General features: G+C 34.6%; 2 protein-coding genes across 7 annotated transcripts; both read left to right on the top strand.

The window, feature by feature from the left end:
• The first annotated feature begins 4606 nt into the window (after window positions 1-4606).
• Window positions 4607-6704, top strand: LOC121799227 (transcription factor MYB106-like). The gene is made up of 3 exons (XM_042198556.1): window positions 4607-4813; window positions 4896-5025; window positions 5820-6704. The coding sequence occupies exons 1-3, from the start codon at window positions 4672-4674 to the stop codon at window positions 6517-6519; spliced, it is 972 nt and encodes a 323-aa protein (XP_042054490.1). The 5' UTR covers window positions 4607-4671; the 3' UTR covers window positions 6520-6704.
• Window positions 6705-7907: 1203 nt separating this feature from the next.
• On the top strand, window positions 7908-11935 carry LOC121799228 (mitochondrial uncoupling protein 3-like). Of its 6 annotated transcripts, none has more exons than XR_006050211.1 (3): window positions 7908-8270; window positions 9867-10782; window positions 11424-11935. XR_006050211.1 is itself a non-coding variant. In XM_042198557.1 (2 exons), the coding sequence occupies exons 1-2, from the start codon at window positions 7941-7943 to the stop codon at window positions 10407-10409; spliced, it is 873 nt and encodes a 290-aa protein (XP_042054491.1). In that variant the 5' UTR covers window positions 7908-7940; the 3' UTR covers window positions 10410-11935. The 6 variants fall into 6 exon arrangements, 1 of the variants encoding a protein (XP_042054491.1); XR_006050215.1 differs by having other exon boundaries at window positions 11394-11935; XR_006050214.1 differs by having other exon boundaries at window positions 10890-11935.
• Window positions 11936-12245: the final 310 nt, after the last annotated feature.

Here is a 12245-nt window from a genome sequence, read left to right as displayed (position 1 = left end):
CAATAAGTAAAAAAAAAAAGCATGTCATGTTCATTTAAGGAAACTGGATCACACATTCACACCCTACTGAGATTCAAAGAGAGGACCTATTTTTAGTTTTTATTTTGTCTTGGGGAGCGGTTGATAAATACCGACATTCACTCCATGCAGAAAGTGGTCCAGAGAAAAAATGCATGAATGTCACACGTTATGATTGCATGAAATGAGCATTAACCAATGTTTTAAAAACCGGACCGACAAGCGAACCGACGGCGTTACTGGTTCACTGGTCGAACCATTAGTTGAACCGGAATACTGTTTATATATATATATATATATATATATATTTAGTACTAAATAATAAAATTTAATTAAATATTTTATCAATAAATATTATAGTATTATACATTTAATAGTAGTATTATAGAAAACAAGTCTTGTACTAGTATATTAGAATATTTAATGACGTTAAGTTTAAATACAATAATAAATTATAATACACAATATTAAAAACTAGTATTAAACTATATGTATAATTATAAACTCCTATATTGTAAAATATTAGTGATTGTAAAAGTATAATTAAAATATAAGAATATATTATAATGAACAATTTCTTAAAAGAATATAAAATTAAAATGAATTATTAGTTTCGGTGGAAAAATAATTTCAGATTTAATGTATAAGGATAATTAATGTTCATAATATTACAAAATGACCATGTGGTTGAGTGGTAAAGGAGTAGATATTTAGAGATGAGGTCATGTGTTCAAGCCCTAGCAACAACAAATCTTAAAAAAATATTTTGAAAAAGTGAAAACCAGGTTTCCGGTTCACGGTCGAATCAGCCGGTTCAGCGGCGATTCAATGTGCTAGTGGTTTTTAGAGGTGAACCGGATCGGACTGCCTGTCGGTACGTGACATGTGAGTGGAATAAATTAGTGTAATGTGAAACATACTTATAATTTTATGGTAAAAAATGAAAGTGGACAATTAATAGGGAACGGATAAAAGTAGCAAAAATGGATAATTAATAAGAAATGAAGGGAGTAATACTTATACATAGTGTCATTTCTTATGATTCTTGACTCTTCGTAACGAAATCTTTAAGCTTAAATTCATTTATTTATACAAAAATATATTGCCATTATTACAACTAATTTAATAACTCAACCAACCAAAGTACCTCTCTCAATGTCTACACAAAATTGTGCCCAATATCACATGTGACAATATAGCCAAGTTTTCTTTGTCAATCCAGTACAGGTGGGGATTCGAAAAAATGTATTTTGAAATTGTTTTTTTAAATAATATATCCATTGAGTATTTAATTGAGTAAGATAAATTCGATAAAATGGATTTTGAAATTCAAAGTTCAATAAATATGATTATATGAGAAGACCAACCGTACGTGCATGATACCAATTGTATGGCGGATATACACGAAAGGGTCCATAGTTTTTTCCGGGATGCTTGGTAACATCAATTGCATGAATTGGGATGAAAAATTTGTCCATCAGCATGGAGGGGGGACTTCACCAAAGGATATATAAAGACACACATCCGACAATTATGCTCGAAGCAGTTGTTGACCAACATATGTGGAACTGATATGCATCGTTTGAATTTGTTTGGTCGAACAACGACCTCAACGTCTTGAACGAATTGCCTCTATTCAACAAGGTATGCACTAGCATAGCACTGAAGGTACAATTCATTGCCAATGGCCACCCCATACAATATGAGAAATTGCTTGGTGGATGAGATCTATCCACGATGGTTGGTGTTCGTAAAAACAATCACGTGTCTGACAAAGCCGATGACGTTGTTTGTTCAGGAGCAGGAGGCGAAAGGAAGTGCTCCAATCACGTTGGTCGATGATGAAAGGCCAAACATGTGCGTAGTACTGATCGTGCATCTTCGATGTCATGTATACATATATTATACTCCCTTCGTCCGTGAAAAAATGTCCTAATTTGCCATTTTGGGTTGTCCGCGTCTTAAAGTCTCATTTGCTTTTTTTCGTTTTAGGTAAGTGGACACCTCCTTTCAACTAAATCATTATACTCACATTCTATTATAAAACTAATATATAGAAGTGAGACTCACGTTCCACTAACTTATTTTTCTATTTTTCTTCACAAAGCTAAACAATATCTAAAAACTCATGTCAAGTCAAAATGAGACTAAATACAGACAAATGAGTAATGCATAACATGAATTGGAAGTGAAAGGAAACACTGTCAATAATTGAAGGACACGCAACGAGGTTCTAGCTCTATTGTCAGTAGTGACCATCCAACTTCAGGCGTGCTTCTAAAATTCTAAAAGGATACTGGTACGTGCTTCTATCCGCGAAGAACAAGTACATGGTCACATCTAAGCCGACCTCCTCAATGAAATTTGGAACCTCAGCAACAAATTCCAACACTCTGAGTATTTTAATCCATAAACTTTTTGGTAATAAAAATAAATTTAATTGATAATTAAAAAGTGAAAATATAAAAATCAATTAGAAAGGAATGGAAAAAGATATAAAAAGAAGTACTCCCTCTGTCTCATAGTAGATGTCACACTTTCCTTTTTAGTTTGTCCCACAAAAGATGTCACATTTCTTCTTTTGAAAAAAGTTTCCTCTCACATCAATTATAAAATTATATTTTCTCTCACCACCTAACACACTAAATAGCATCTCCTAAAATCTCGTGTCATCTCCCAAGTGTGACATCTACTATGGGACGGAGGGAGTGAGCTTTAAAAATTGTGTTATGCCATCAAAAATGGGAAGAATGATTACTCCACGTAACAATGGTTAGAGGGCATGACAAAAAGTACCCCTTATAAATGGGAATAAGAATTTAAAGAAATGTGAAAAATAATACCCGTTCCATAAAAATATGTATGTTTTTATTTTTGGTCGTCCACAAAAATAAGTGTATTTACATTTATGGAAATTGTCTCCAACTCATTTTTCATATACATCAATTTATTTATAAATTATATCATTGATTCACTTTTAAGCATTAATAATAATATGAGTGACATCATCCACTAATATCCCTTTAACTATCCGTTTCTAATTTTTTACTTTATCAATTATACATTAATTCTGATTTCATTTACACATATTTTTATGGAAAGAAGGAGTATATACTTTGAAAGCATAATTAATTCCCTAATTTAGTTTTGTCTTGGGGCATACCCCACCACAATACAGTCGCCATATTTTGAAAGCATAATTAATTCCCTAATTTAGTTTTGTCTTGGGGAGCATACCCCACCACAATACTGGCGCCCTACTATTCCTTTTCCCTTTTTTTTCCGTCCTTTCCTTTTTTATACCGTTTATATATTTTTCTTTTCTTTTTTCTCTCTCTTTGTTTTCCTCTTATTTAAATTTCTTTTTCTACATCCATTATATATATATTTCATTTCCTTTAATTCTATATTCCATGTTCCTTTTTAAAAAATAAAAATGCCACGTTTCTTTTCAAATGCACAATTTCAAAATACCAACAACTTAATTTTAGTTAATTAAATTTAACACGGAAATTAACCAACACAGTGCTCACTGCTCACTTATTCAAACTTATTACTCACTGCTTCAATTTTATATTATCACTTATTCAGTTTTATCATTTTTATTTTTCACAAGATAAAAGAAATTACTCCTTCTGTTCGCTATTAATCATCCTAATTTGCATTTAGTTCTATGAATAATTATCTTTTACTTTATATCAGTTTTGGTAATTGACCTCACATTTCATTAAAATTATCTCACTCACATTTTATTATCAAATAAAATATGAATCCAAAATAATTTAATTTATTAATTTATCAAAGGCTCTATAAATATTTAATTTATAATATGTGTGAGATAAAGATATCTATACTAAAAAAATAAATCAAATCAAATGTTAGTCAAGTATGAAAATAAAGGGTCTCATTCCTGAAAAAAAAGGTCTGATTCCTTTATAATAAAATTAATTAATTTTACTATTTTGAGTCATCTAATAAAATTACGTAGATTAATTCAAAATAAAAAGGTTTTAAACAATTAATAATGTGGAACACACAATTCATTAATACTAATTTCACAATTTTATGTGACTTCTCTTTAGTACTACTATATTAATACTCAATTATATTTTGATTGGATCTATGGGTAATAATTTGGAGTATAATGATATCTCCCACAAAAATAACTAACCGTATCCGAGTGAGATCATTTTTATTTATGACAGAAAGAGACTCGAAAATCTAGATGGCCCATGTCATAAATAGACATAAACGACAGGCCCGAGCACTCATGCTATCATCCTATAATCACTGGTCCTAATTCTGACGTCACTCCCCTTTAATGGCCAGACAGCCATTTAACATTGCATTAAATTTTCCTATTTATCCCTCAATCTCTTGGAAATACGCATCTCAGAAATTTTGAATTATGGTTGCATAATGCTGCACATAGGTGGTTTCCCACATAAATTTCATTAGGTAAAATATTTATAATCTCCTCAAAGAATACTACTATAGAGTAACCAACGCATTAATTCATAGTCCTATTTAGTCTTGTATAAATACTGTGTACATGGAAATCATCACCCCAGATTCTGAATCTCGCAGATTAAAGTATTTCCCTCTCACCTAGTAGTGCGTGTTGCTGTGAGAATATTAGGTTAAACCCTAGAAATGGTAGGAAAAGAAGCAAGCGGCAAAGATCCCAAGGCGGAGCTGAAGAAAGGGCCGTGGAGCAGAGAGGAAGATCAGAAACTGCTCACATATATCGAACAACATGGCCATGGCAGCTGGCGAACTCTCCCTACTAAAGCTGGTATTGTAGTAGGAGTATTTGTTTTTCATATGTAACTTAACCAAAAGATAAATAGTGGTATTGATTTCTTTATTTTTTTTAGGGTTGGAGAGGTGTGGGAAGAGCTGTAGATTGAGGTGGACGAACTATCTGAGACCAGATATCAAGAGAGGAAAGTTCAGCAATTACGAGGAGAAGACAATCATTAGGCTCCATGCTCTTTTAGGCAACAGGTCATTCTTAAACATTATCAATCATAATCATTCATTGTGTTTTGCTTTCCAGTTTTAGCTTGAAACCTTCAAATCCCAACATTTGTTTTTCTATTTTCAAAGCATTGACTTTTTCTTTAAACATACTCCTACATAAAAATTTATGATACTCCCTTCATTAATTTTACATTCGCTAATAAATATTTAAATTATTTCCACTAATTTATTGGACTTATATTTTACTTATTATACAATCTGACCTATCATAATCCACTGACTTTTTCTAATATTTTATTTTACAAATTCAAATAATTTGTTGAAACCCAAACTGGTAAAAAAATTAGACACCTACTAGCTCGGACTGAGGGAGTAGTACTTTCAATATTTTAACTTTCACATCTTACTAGGTAAACATAATTGGTGGTCTTGTCGGATTTTTTTTGAAAAATCTGTAACAGAAACGGCTATGTGATGAGTAATTTATCAAGTGGAGTACGTATTTCGTTTACATGGGTCATATTTATTTGAGTTCCATAAATTTAATTGGGATGCTAGATGATGACGAGTTTTGGAGCGTAGATAATGTATTTAAAAATACAAGGTACTAATAAATTAACGTAAGTAATTAAAAAAATTACTCCTAAAATTTTTTTTTGCATCAATTATGAATGGAGTAATGATTAGTCATAGTACTATTTTGTTACAATTGAAAATGTCTTAATTCATAGTGACGTGTATCTACGACAGTGACACTGTCATCTATCAGGTTGGTTAAGGTATTTGCTAATTAGCTTTGGTAATTATCTAATGTTCAGGTGGTCAGTAATAGCAGCTCATTTACCGAAACGTACCGATAACGAGATCAAGAACTATTGGAACACTCGGCTGAAGAAACGGTTGACTCGGATGGGCATCGACCCGGCAACCCACAAGCCGAAGAACAACCCGTCCGGCTCGGCTAAGTCGCAGCAGCACGCCGAACTCAGCCATATGGCGCAGTGGGAAGCCGCTCGGCTCGAAGCTGAGAGCCGCCTCGCCCGCGAGTCGAAGCTCATGTACAAACTCCCGTTCCTCCACAAACTTGCCTCCCCGGCTTCGCCTCCGCCGCGGCTTATGGCGGCGGCGGCGCCGTGTCTGGACGTGCTCAAGGTGTGGCAGTCGAGCGCCATCCCCAGCTGCTTCTTCAGCTCTGCCGCGAGCTGCAGCAGCAGTCTCGAGTCACCGACCTCGACCCTAAACTTCTCCTGCAACAGCCTCCCGGCTCCTCCGGTAGCACCGAGCGATTACGGTGTGGATGGCTACGCCGCCGAGGAGGAGGGCAAAATGGACTTTTCGTATCAGCTGGACGACGTTTACGCCCCGAGTTTCCAAGACTGCGGCCTGCCGGACTTTGCTCCACTTAGTCAAGATTCCGAGCCACTTCCCCTCGTCGGAGAATTTGAAGATAGTAAGAATTATTGGAATTACTTGCTAAATTTGGTGAGCTCGCCGATGATGGAGATGCCCACGTTGTAGGGGTGATTAGGGGAAAATGTGCTAATCCAGATTAGGGTGTAGGGTTAATGTTGGCAATTAAGATAGTGTTGTTGCTTCTCTCATGATTTGACAAGATTAGCTAGTTAGGGTTTCTTATCATTAAAGCGTCCCTTTTTTATTAAACAAATTTGAAGTTGGGAAGATAAGTTATTTTAATTTCCTTATGCTGATGGTATTATTATATCGTAAATATTCGCTTACAAAGAAAAATAATAATAACCTGTGTCTGAGGTCTCCCGGCAAGATCGCCCCACACTACTGATAATTCGTACACCATGTTCACGAATCGAAACAGTACTGCGTGAAATCATGGTGATAGCATGATATTACACTACTAGGGTGTGTAATATACCTATAATATTATAATTCTTCTTTGATCAAATGTGGTTTAATTTGAGTGCCACCTCATATAAATAAGTTACTATATATAGCTAGTACACTTGTACAAATCATAATACGAGTATTACTTATATCCAATTAATGATCATTATATATTTTTAATAGATTCTATAGTTGAAGCTGACATCTAAATCAAATATATATGTCTTGCTTTGTTCATGCACCATAATTAAATTAACCGTGTAGCATAGTATTATAATGCGACCACTGCAACCCCATATTCCAGTAATTCCACCTATTTTTTATTGATTTAAGTTCTATGCAATTATAAATAAACGTAACACTACTAATAAATACTTTAAATTTACTGCTTATTATATATGTTTGTGTACGAAAAGATTCACTATATGTACAAGAGAAACATTGGAAATTTTTATGAACTACTAGTACACTACTGTGTAAGTATGAGTTTTTTATTATATTTTGAAAGGACGGAGAAGTGACAAGAGAGAACATGTAATTTAACTAGAAAAATTACGAAAGGTTCATGATGTTTTTATTATATGATTATTCATTTAGGATTAAAGTGTAAGATTATTTTAGTTGGTGAGGATATATAATTATTCATTTAGGATTAAGGTGTAAGATTATTTTCGTTGGTGAGAGGTAAATATGACTCATAATCATATGATTATTCATATAAAATTAAGTTATACTGTTCAATCTCATAAACCAAACATTTATATATATAATCAAGATATGTAATCTTGCAAACAGTACTTGGCATAAAATATAATCAAAGGATAATTTACACAATACCGTGGGCTCAGTTAGTTCAACGGATAAGGTTCCATTTAGTATAATGGATTCATTCATCATCGTATGAATGGGCCACAGCTATTGATTATTGGGCCTAGGAACCCAATGCTTGTTCACGAAACCCAAACAATCAAGCCCAATCACTATCGCTCGAGTAAAAAGCAAAAAGCTGTTTCGAGTCCAAAAGCTTTCTCATTCAAACAGTTTCTTGTAATGACGCCGGTGACCGAGGGGTGAAGAAGATGGCCGTGACGTCAGTCGCGGCAATGGTGGCGGAGACGACGACATTCCCGATCGATCTTCTCAAAACTCGCCTCCAGCTCCACGGCGAGTCCGTTCGGTCTGTCCGTCCAGCGTCGTCGTTCAGGATCGCGCTCGACATAGCTCGGAATGATGGCCTTTTTGGAATGTATAGAGGCCTGTCTCCCGCTGTTTTTGTTCTTATGTTCTACACTCGTACTCGAATTGTCGGCTACGAGCATATTCGCAACAAATTTTTGCGATCGTCTGATCGTTCTCTCCCCCTTTACGGCAAAGCAGTAATCGGTGGGATTTCTGGAGCTATTGCTCAGGTAGGTTTCGCTTGATTTTTCTATTCAATTGCATAAATATTGCACACACTTCGCGCGCGGATTTTGTTTATTTCTCCTTAGACGCCGAATACAATAACACTAAGATTTTTATCCTTAAAATTCTTAGTATTTATGGAGTAGATTTGCTTTACTTATTTTTAGAGAATAGACATTGTGAATACATGGAAAATTCATGCTGTTTTGTGTTTGGAGTTGATTGATTAGGAGAAATGTTTTTTTCTGAAGAAGCCTTTATGATTATAATATTGGAAAAAACTAATTTATTGATTCATATCCTACTCGGTAGCTATTTAAAGAAGAAACTGTATAAATGAATTAGAGAGTTAGACTGTTAGGGGCACTTCATTCGGGTTATAGACTGGACATCTAGTGTATGAGATGAAGTACTTGAAGGATGATTACAGGTACAACAGATTCAGAGTTGCATAATTCATCAAAGTATATGGTGGATTAACATATTGTCTTTATATATATTCAAGTTATCAGCTAAAGCTAAAGCCCTCAGAGGATAATCTTTTGGCCAATTGACAGACGCTGAACCATATTTTGAATTGGTTTGGGTCTAAAAACAATATTCATAGGAACATTTATATGTTGTTCATTAATATATTAAGGGATGAATGATTCATAAATTGGTGTTAAAGATAATATGCTGGCTGGAAGGAAGATGCATTGTTATGGTATCTGTTAAGGATAGGCAGGATGAACGAGATATTTGTGAAAATTTGGTTTTTCTTTAGCTGTTTTCCTGTCATGTCATGGTAAGCATTGAGAGTTTTGGTTCAGTACAACTACCAAATAGCAGAGTGAACAAGTTGAATTCCTAATAATACTATGGTTTATCAGCATTCATGATCAGGCTGTGAATGGGTTGAATTAATTATCCCTTGTTGTTTACTGAGAAATTACAAGTGTCTATGTTTACGCTGTAGAACTCAATGGTTACAAGTTGAATTCCTAATAATACTATGGTTTATCAGCATTCATGATCAGGCTGTGAATGGATTGAATTAATTATCCCTTGTTGTTTACTGAGAAATTACAAGTGTCTATGTTTACGCTGTAGAACTCAATGGTTAGATGGATAACTTATGAATTTGGGTTTTGTAGCATTTCTTCATTTCTATGTTGTTCAGTATTGCATACCTTGTAGATCGTCTATTCTGGAGTCCAGAGTCTTCGTATAAATACTTCTTAATGACTAATGCTACTTAGTTTCTCCCTGAGTATTCTGATTTTTCAACACAAATAGATTATCCTTGTACTTGCATCTAAAGAATTTTTGTATACCTTTACCTTACTTGTTTGTTTATCTTTTATGTGCTTCAAAGGCAACATCAACATGAACCAAATTTTGAATGGATTTGTGTTTATTTATGTTATCTGATCAAGCAACAATTATTAGAATTTTACATCGTTTAGATCATACATTTCTCAAATAATTACTGCATAATAATATTAAAAAGCATGTTTTTTCCTTTGATGGAAAACTACTGATGTCGATAAATGTCAAATCATGCTCTTCTAGATCTAGTTATTGTTTGCGTTATATTTACATTTGCTTTTCCAGTATAGGTCATTGCTAGCCCTGCGGATCTCATCAAAGTAAGGATGCAAGCAGATGGCCTTATTTCGAGTCAGGGACTCCAGCCCCGATATGCAGGGCTTTTTGATGCCCTAAACAGGATTATTCATGCTGAAGGAATATTATGCCTCTTGAAAGGTGTTTCTGCAAATGTACAAAGAGCATTTTTAGTAAACATGGGAGAATTAGCTTGTTATGATCATGCCAAACGGTTCATAATAAAAAACCAGATATGTGATGACGATATTTATGCTCACACTCTATCTTCCATAATGTCCGGCCTTTTAGCCACTACTTTAAGCTGTCCTGCAGATGTGGTTAAGACTAGAATGATGAATCAGTCTGCTTCAGTAGAAGACAAGATAAAGTATAGAAATTCCTACGATTGCCTTGTGAAAACCGTAAAGGTTGAGGGATTGAGGGCATTGTGGAAGGGATTCCTCCCAACATGGGCTAGGCTTGGACCTTGGCAGTTTGTATTCTGGGTCTCTTATGAGAAGTTCCGACAGATTTCTGGGTTACAATCCTTCTAACTTAGTCCTGAGGTGGATTTTTTCAATGTTTGTACCCTTTTCCTCTTAATTTTTATGATGATTTAGTCAAGGACTGAATCCCGCATGGTTTTGTAGTTTCTGCTCGAGGCATTAGCTCCTATCATTCTGGCCAAATGGCCATAATTTTTTATCTTCTGGATTCAGTACATGTACATATAGCTACTATGTGCAGCTGACAGATATAAGAGACTATACGTGATTCAGAATTCATTCTTATAATTCAATTTATCTGGAACTGTGAAATCTTAAATGCTTTACTTGTTGGCTATACCGGAAATTACTTGTAGCCTGAACAAACTAAGCTCATTTGAAGAAAAATTCTCGAGTGCATCACTGCATCGTTACCAGTAAGGTATTGGTCATCTACATTTATGCAGAGTATTTGTTCTTAATTATTTTACTGGCTCTGTCAATACCTTTTGTTCAGTGTGTGTTACTTTTTATACTTTTTTACAGCAGGATTGGAGATGATTATTTTGTTGCTGCTACTTGAATCATGCATATGTACTTGGTTTTTACTTGCTCTATACTTGTAAGAACGTATAGGCAGGTTTGGGAATGATTAGCCACATGCAAAGGAACGATTTCTTATGCTTTGGATAGTTTGAGGAAAAAGGATAGTCGACTCTCCAACTGTGTCTGTCCCATGCTTTAATTTTGTTTGTAGGCCTTTTTGACTTAATATTAGCCGCCACATCATTATGTTTTTATTTTTCTAGGAGAATTATTCTGTAATGGAAGTGGTGTAAACTAGATGAGGACCTACTGAGATTATTACTGCTACACAATTTATATTTATCTGATGATCTGATCCTACTTTTAATTGGAGTTAGCATGTTTCAAATGTGGACTAAAAGATATGTTAACAAGCTTTATCTGTGACTGTAAGGAATTTGAAGTTGGATGGTCTGATTCTGATATGCCAGGAGTGTGTGTCTGCTTGTGTGGTTTGTTTATTTACAGATGGTAGTTTTATGATGACATTCATACCAGGAACGCTCGATATTAGGGGAGCGCGTCCAGTTGGTTAAGGAGGGAAGGAATGAGCAACCAATTTGATGTAAGTTGTTAATATTCTTGGATTTGGTATGGCTGCAGTTAAGGCTATCGAGTTGTGTGCCTCACAATGGCAGAGTCTGTGGAGGTCATTACTGAGAATATTGATGACTGTGGCGCCACCTCTCCTTACTGCTAATGACTTCTCATACGCTCCCTCTCTCTAGCTTTCTTTTTTTGCCTGAAAACATTCTACTACTGTGGTCACACCATGCCTCTTTTCATTTTGTCAACAGCCCTCAAATTTCTCAAGCCTTGTCATTAGCGACCAATTATTTCTACTACTACTTTCAAGTGTTGGCTTTTTTTCATCTTTTTTAGAGAAAGCCTACATGCAAATATTTGCTTGTCGATAGACACATGAAATTAACGGTTAGTATGTGTTCGTAAATAAAAGGTTAGTATGTGTTTTATGTAATTATTCTTAATTAATTCATAGTGTTTCACTACATGTTCTCTTAACTATTGGCCAAAAAATAAAAAAAAACATTAGGAACATGAATTATAAAAGTAAAACGATGTTTGAATATTAGATAATAATAATAAAATTAATATCAATGTCAACTATTTTCATACCCTAAAATTCTTCCCAGATGATGTATGGATGTGTAGAAGGTGTATAATAGGATATGGTATTGTGTAAGATGATATGAAATTTCTGAAAACTGGGTTTTAGATCACTCTGTATAGCCCCTCCGTCTCAAGGAAGATACCTATTTTTTGGGCGGCATGAGATTTTATGCAGTTTTATTTTGTGTG

The sequence above is a fragment of the Salvia splendens genome, chromosome 4 (assembly GCF_004379255.2).
Source record: "Salvia splendens isolate huo1 chromosome 4, SspV2, whole genome shotgun sequence".
Taxonomy (NCBI): domain Eukaryota; kingdom Viridiplantae; phylum Streptophyta; class Magnoliopsida; order Lamiales; family Lamiaceae; genus Salvia; species Salvia splendens.
Note: the sequence above shows the minus strand (reverse complement) of the source record. Positions and strands in the feature narration are given on the sequence as shown.

Excerpts from the sequence above, each read along its gene's own strand:
- LOC121799227 (XM_042198556.1), top strand. The coding sequence starts at position 4,672 with ATGGTAGGAAAAGAAGCAAGCGGCAAAGATCCCAAGGCGGAGCTGAAG. Across the intron at positions 4,814-4,895 it reads AACTCTCCCTACTAAAGCTG|GGTTGGAGAGGTGTGGGAAG; the intron begins GTATTGTAGTAG and ends TATTTTTTTTAG. Across the intron at positions 5,026-5,819 it reads CATGCTCTTTTAGGCAACAG|GTGGTCAGTAATAGCAGCTC; the intron begins GTCATTCTTAAA and ends TCTAATGTTCAG.
- LOC121799228 (XM_042198557.1), top strand. The coding sequence starts at position 7,941 with ATGGCCGTGACGTCAGTCGCGGCAATGGTGGCGGAGACGACGACATTC. Across the intron at positions 8,271-9,866 it reads TTTCTGGAGCTATTGCTCAG|GTCATTGCTAGCCCTGCGGA; the intron begins GTAGGTTTCGCT and ends TTTCCAGTATAG.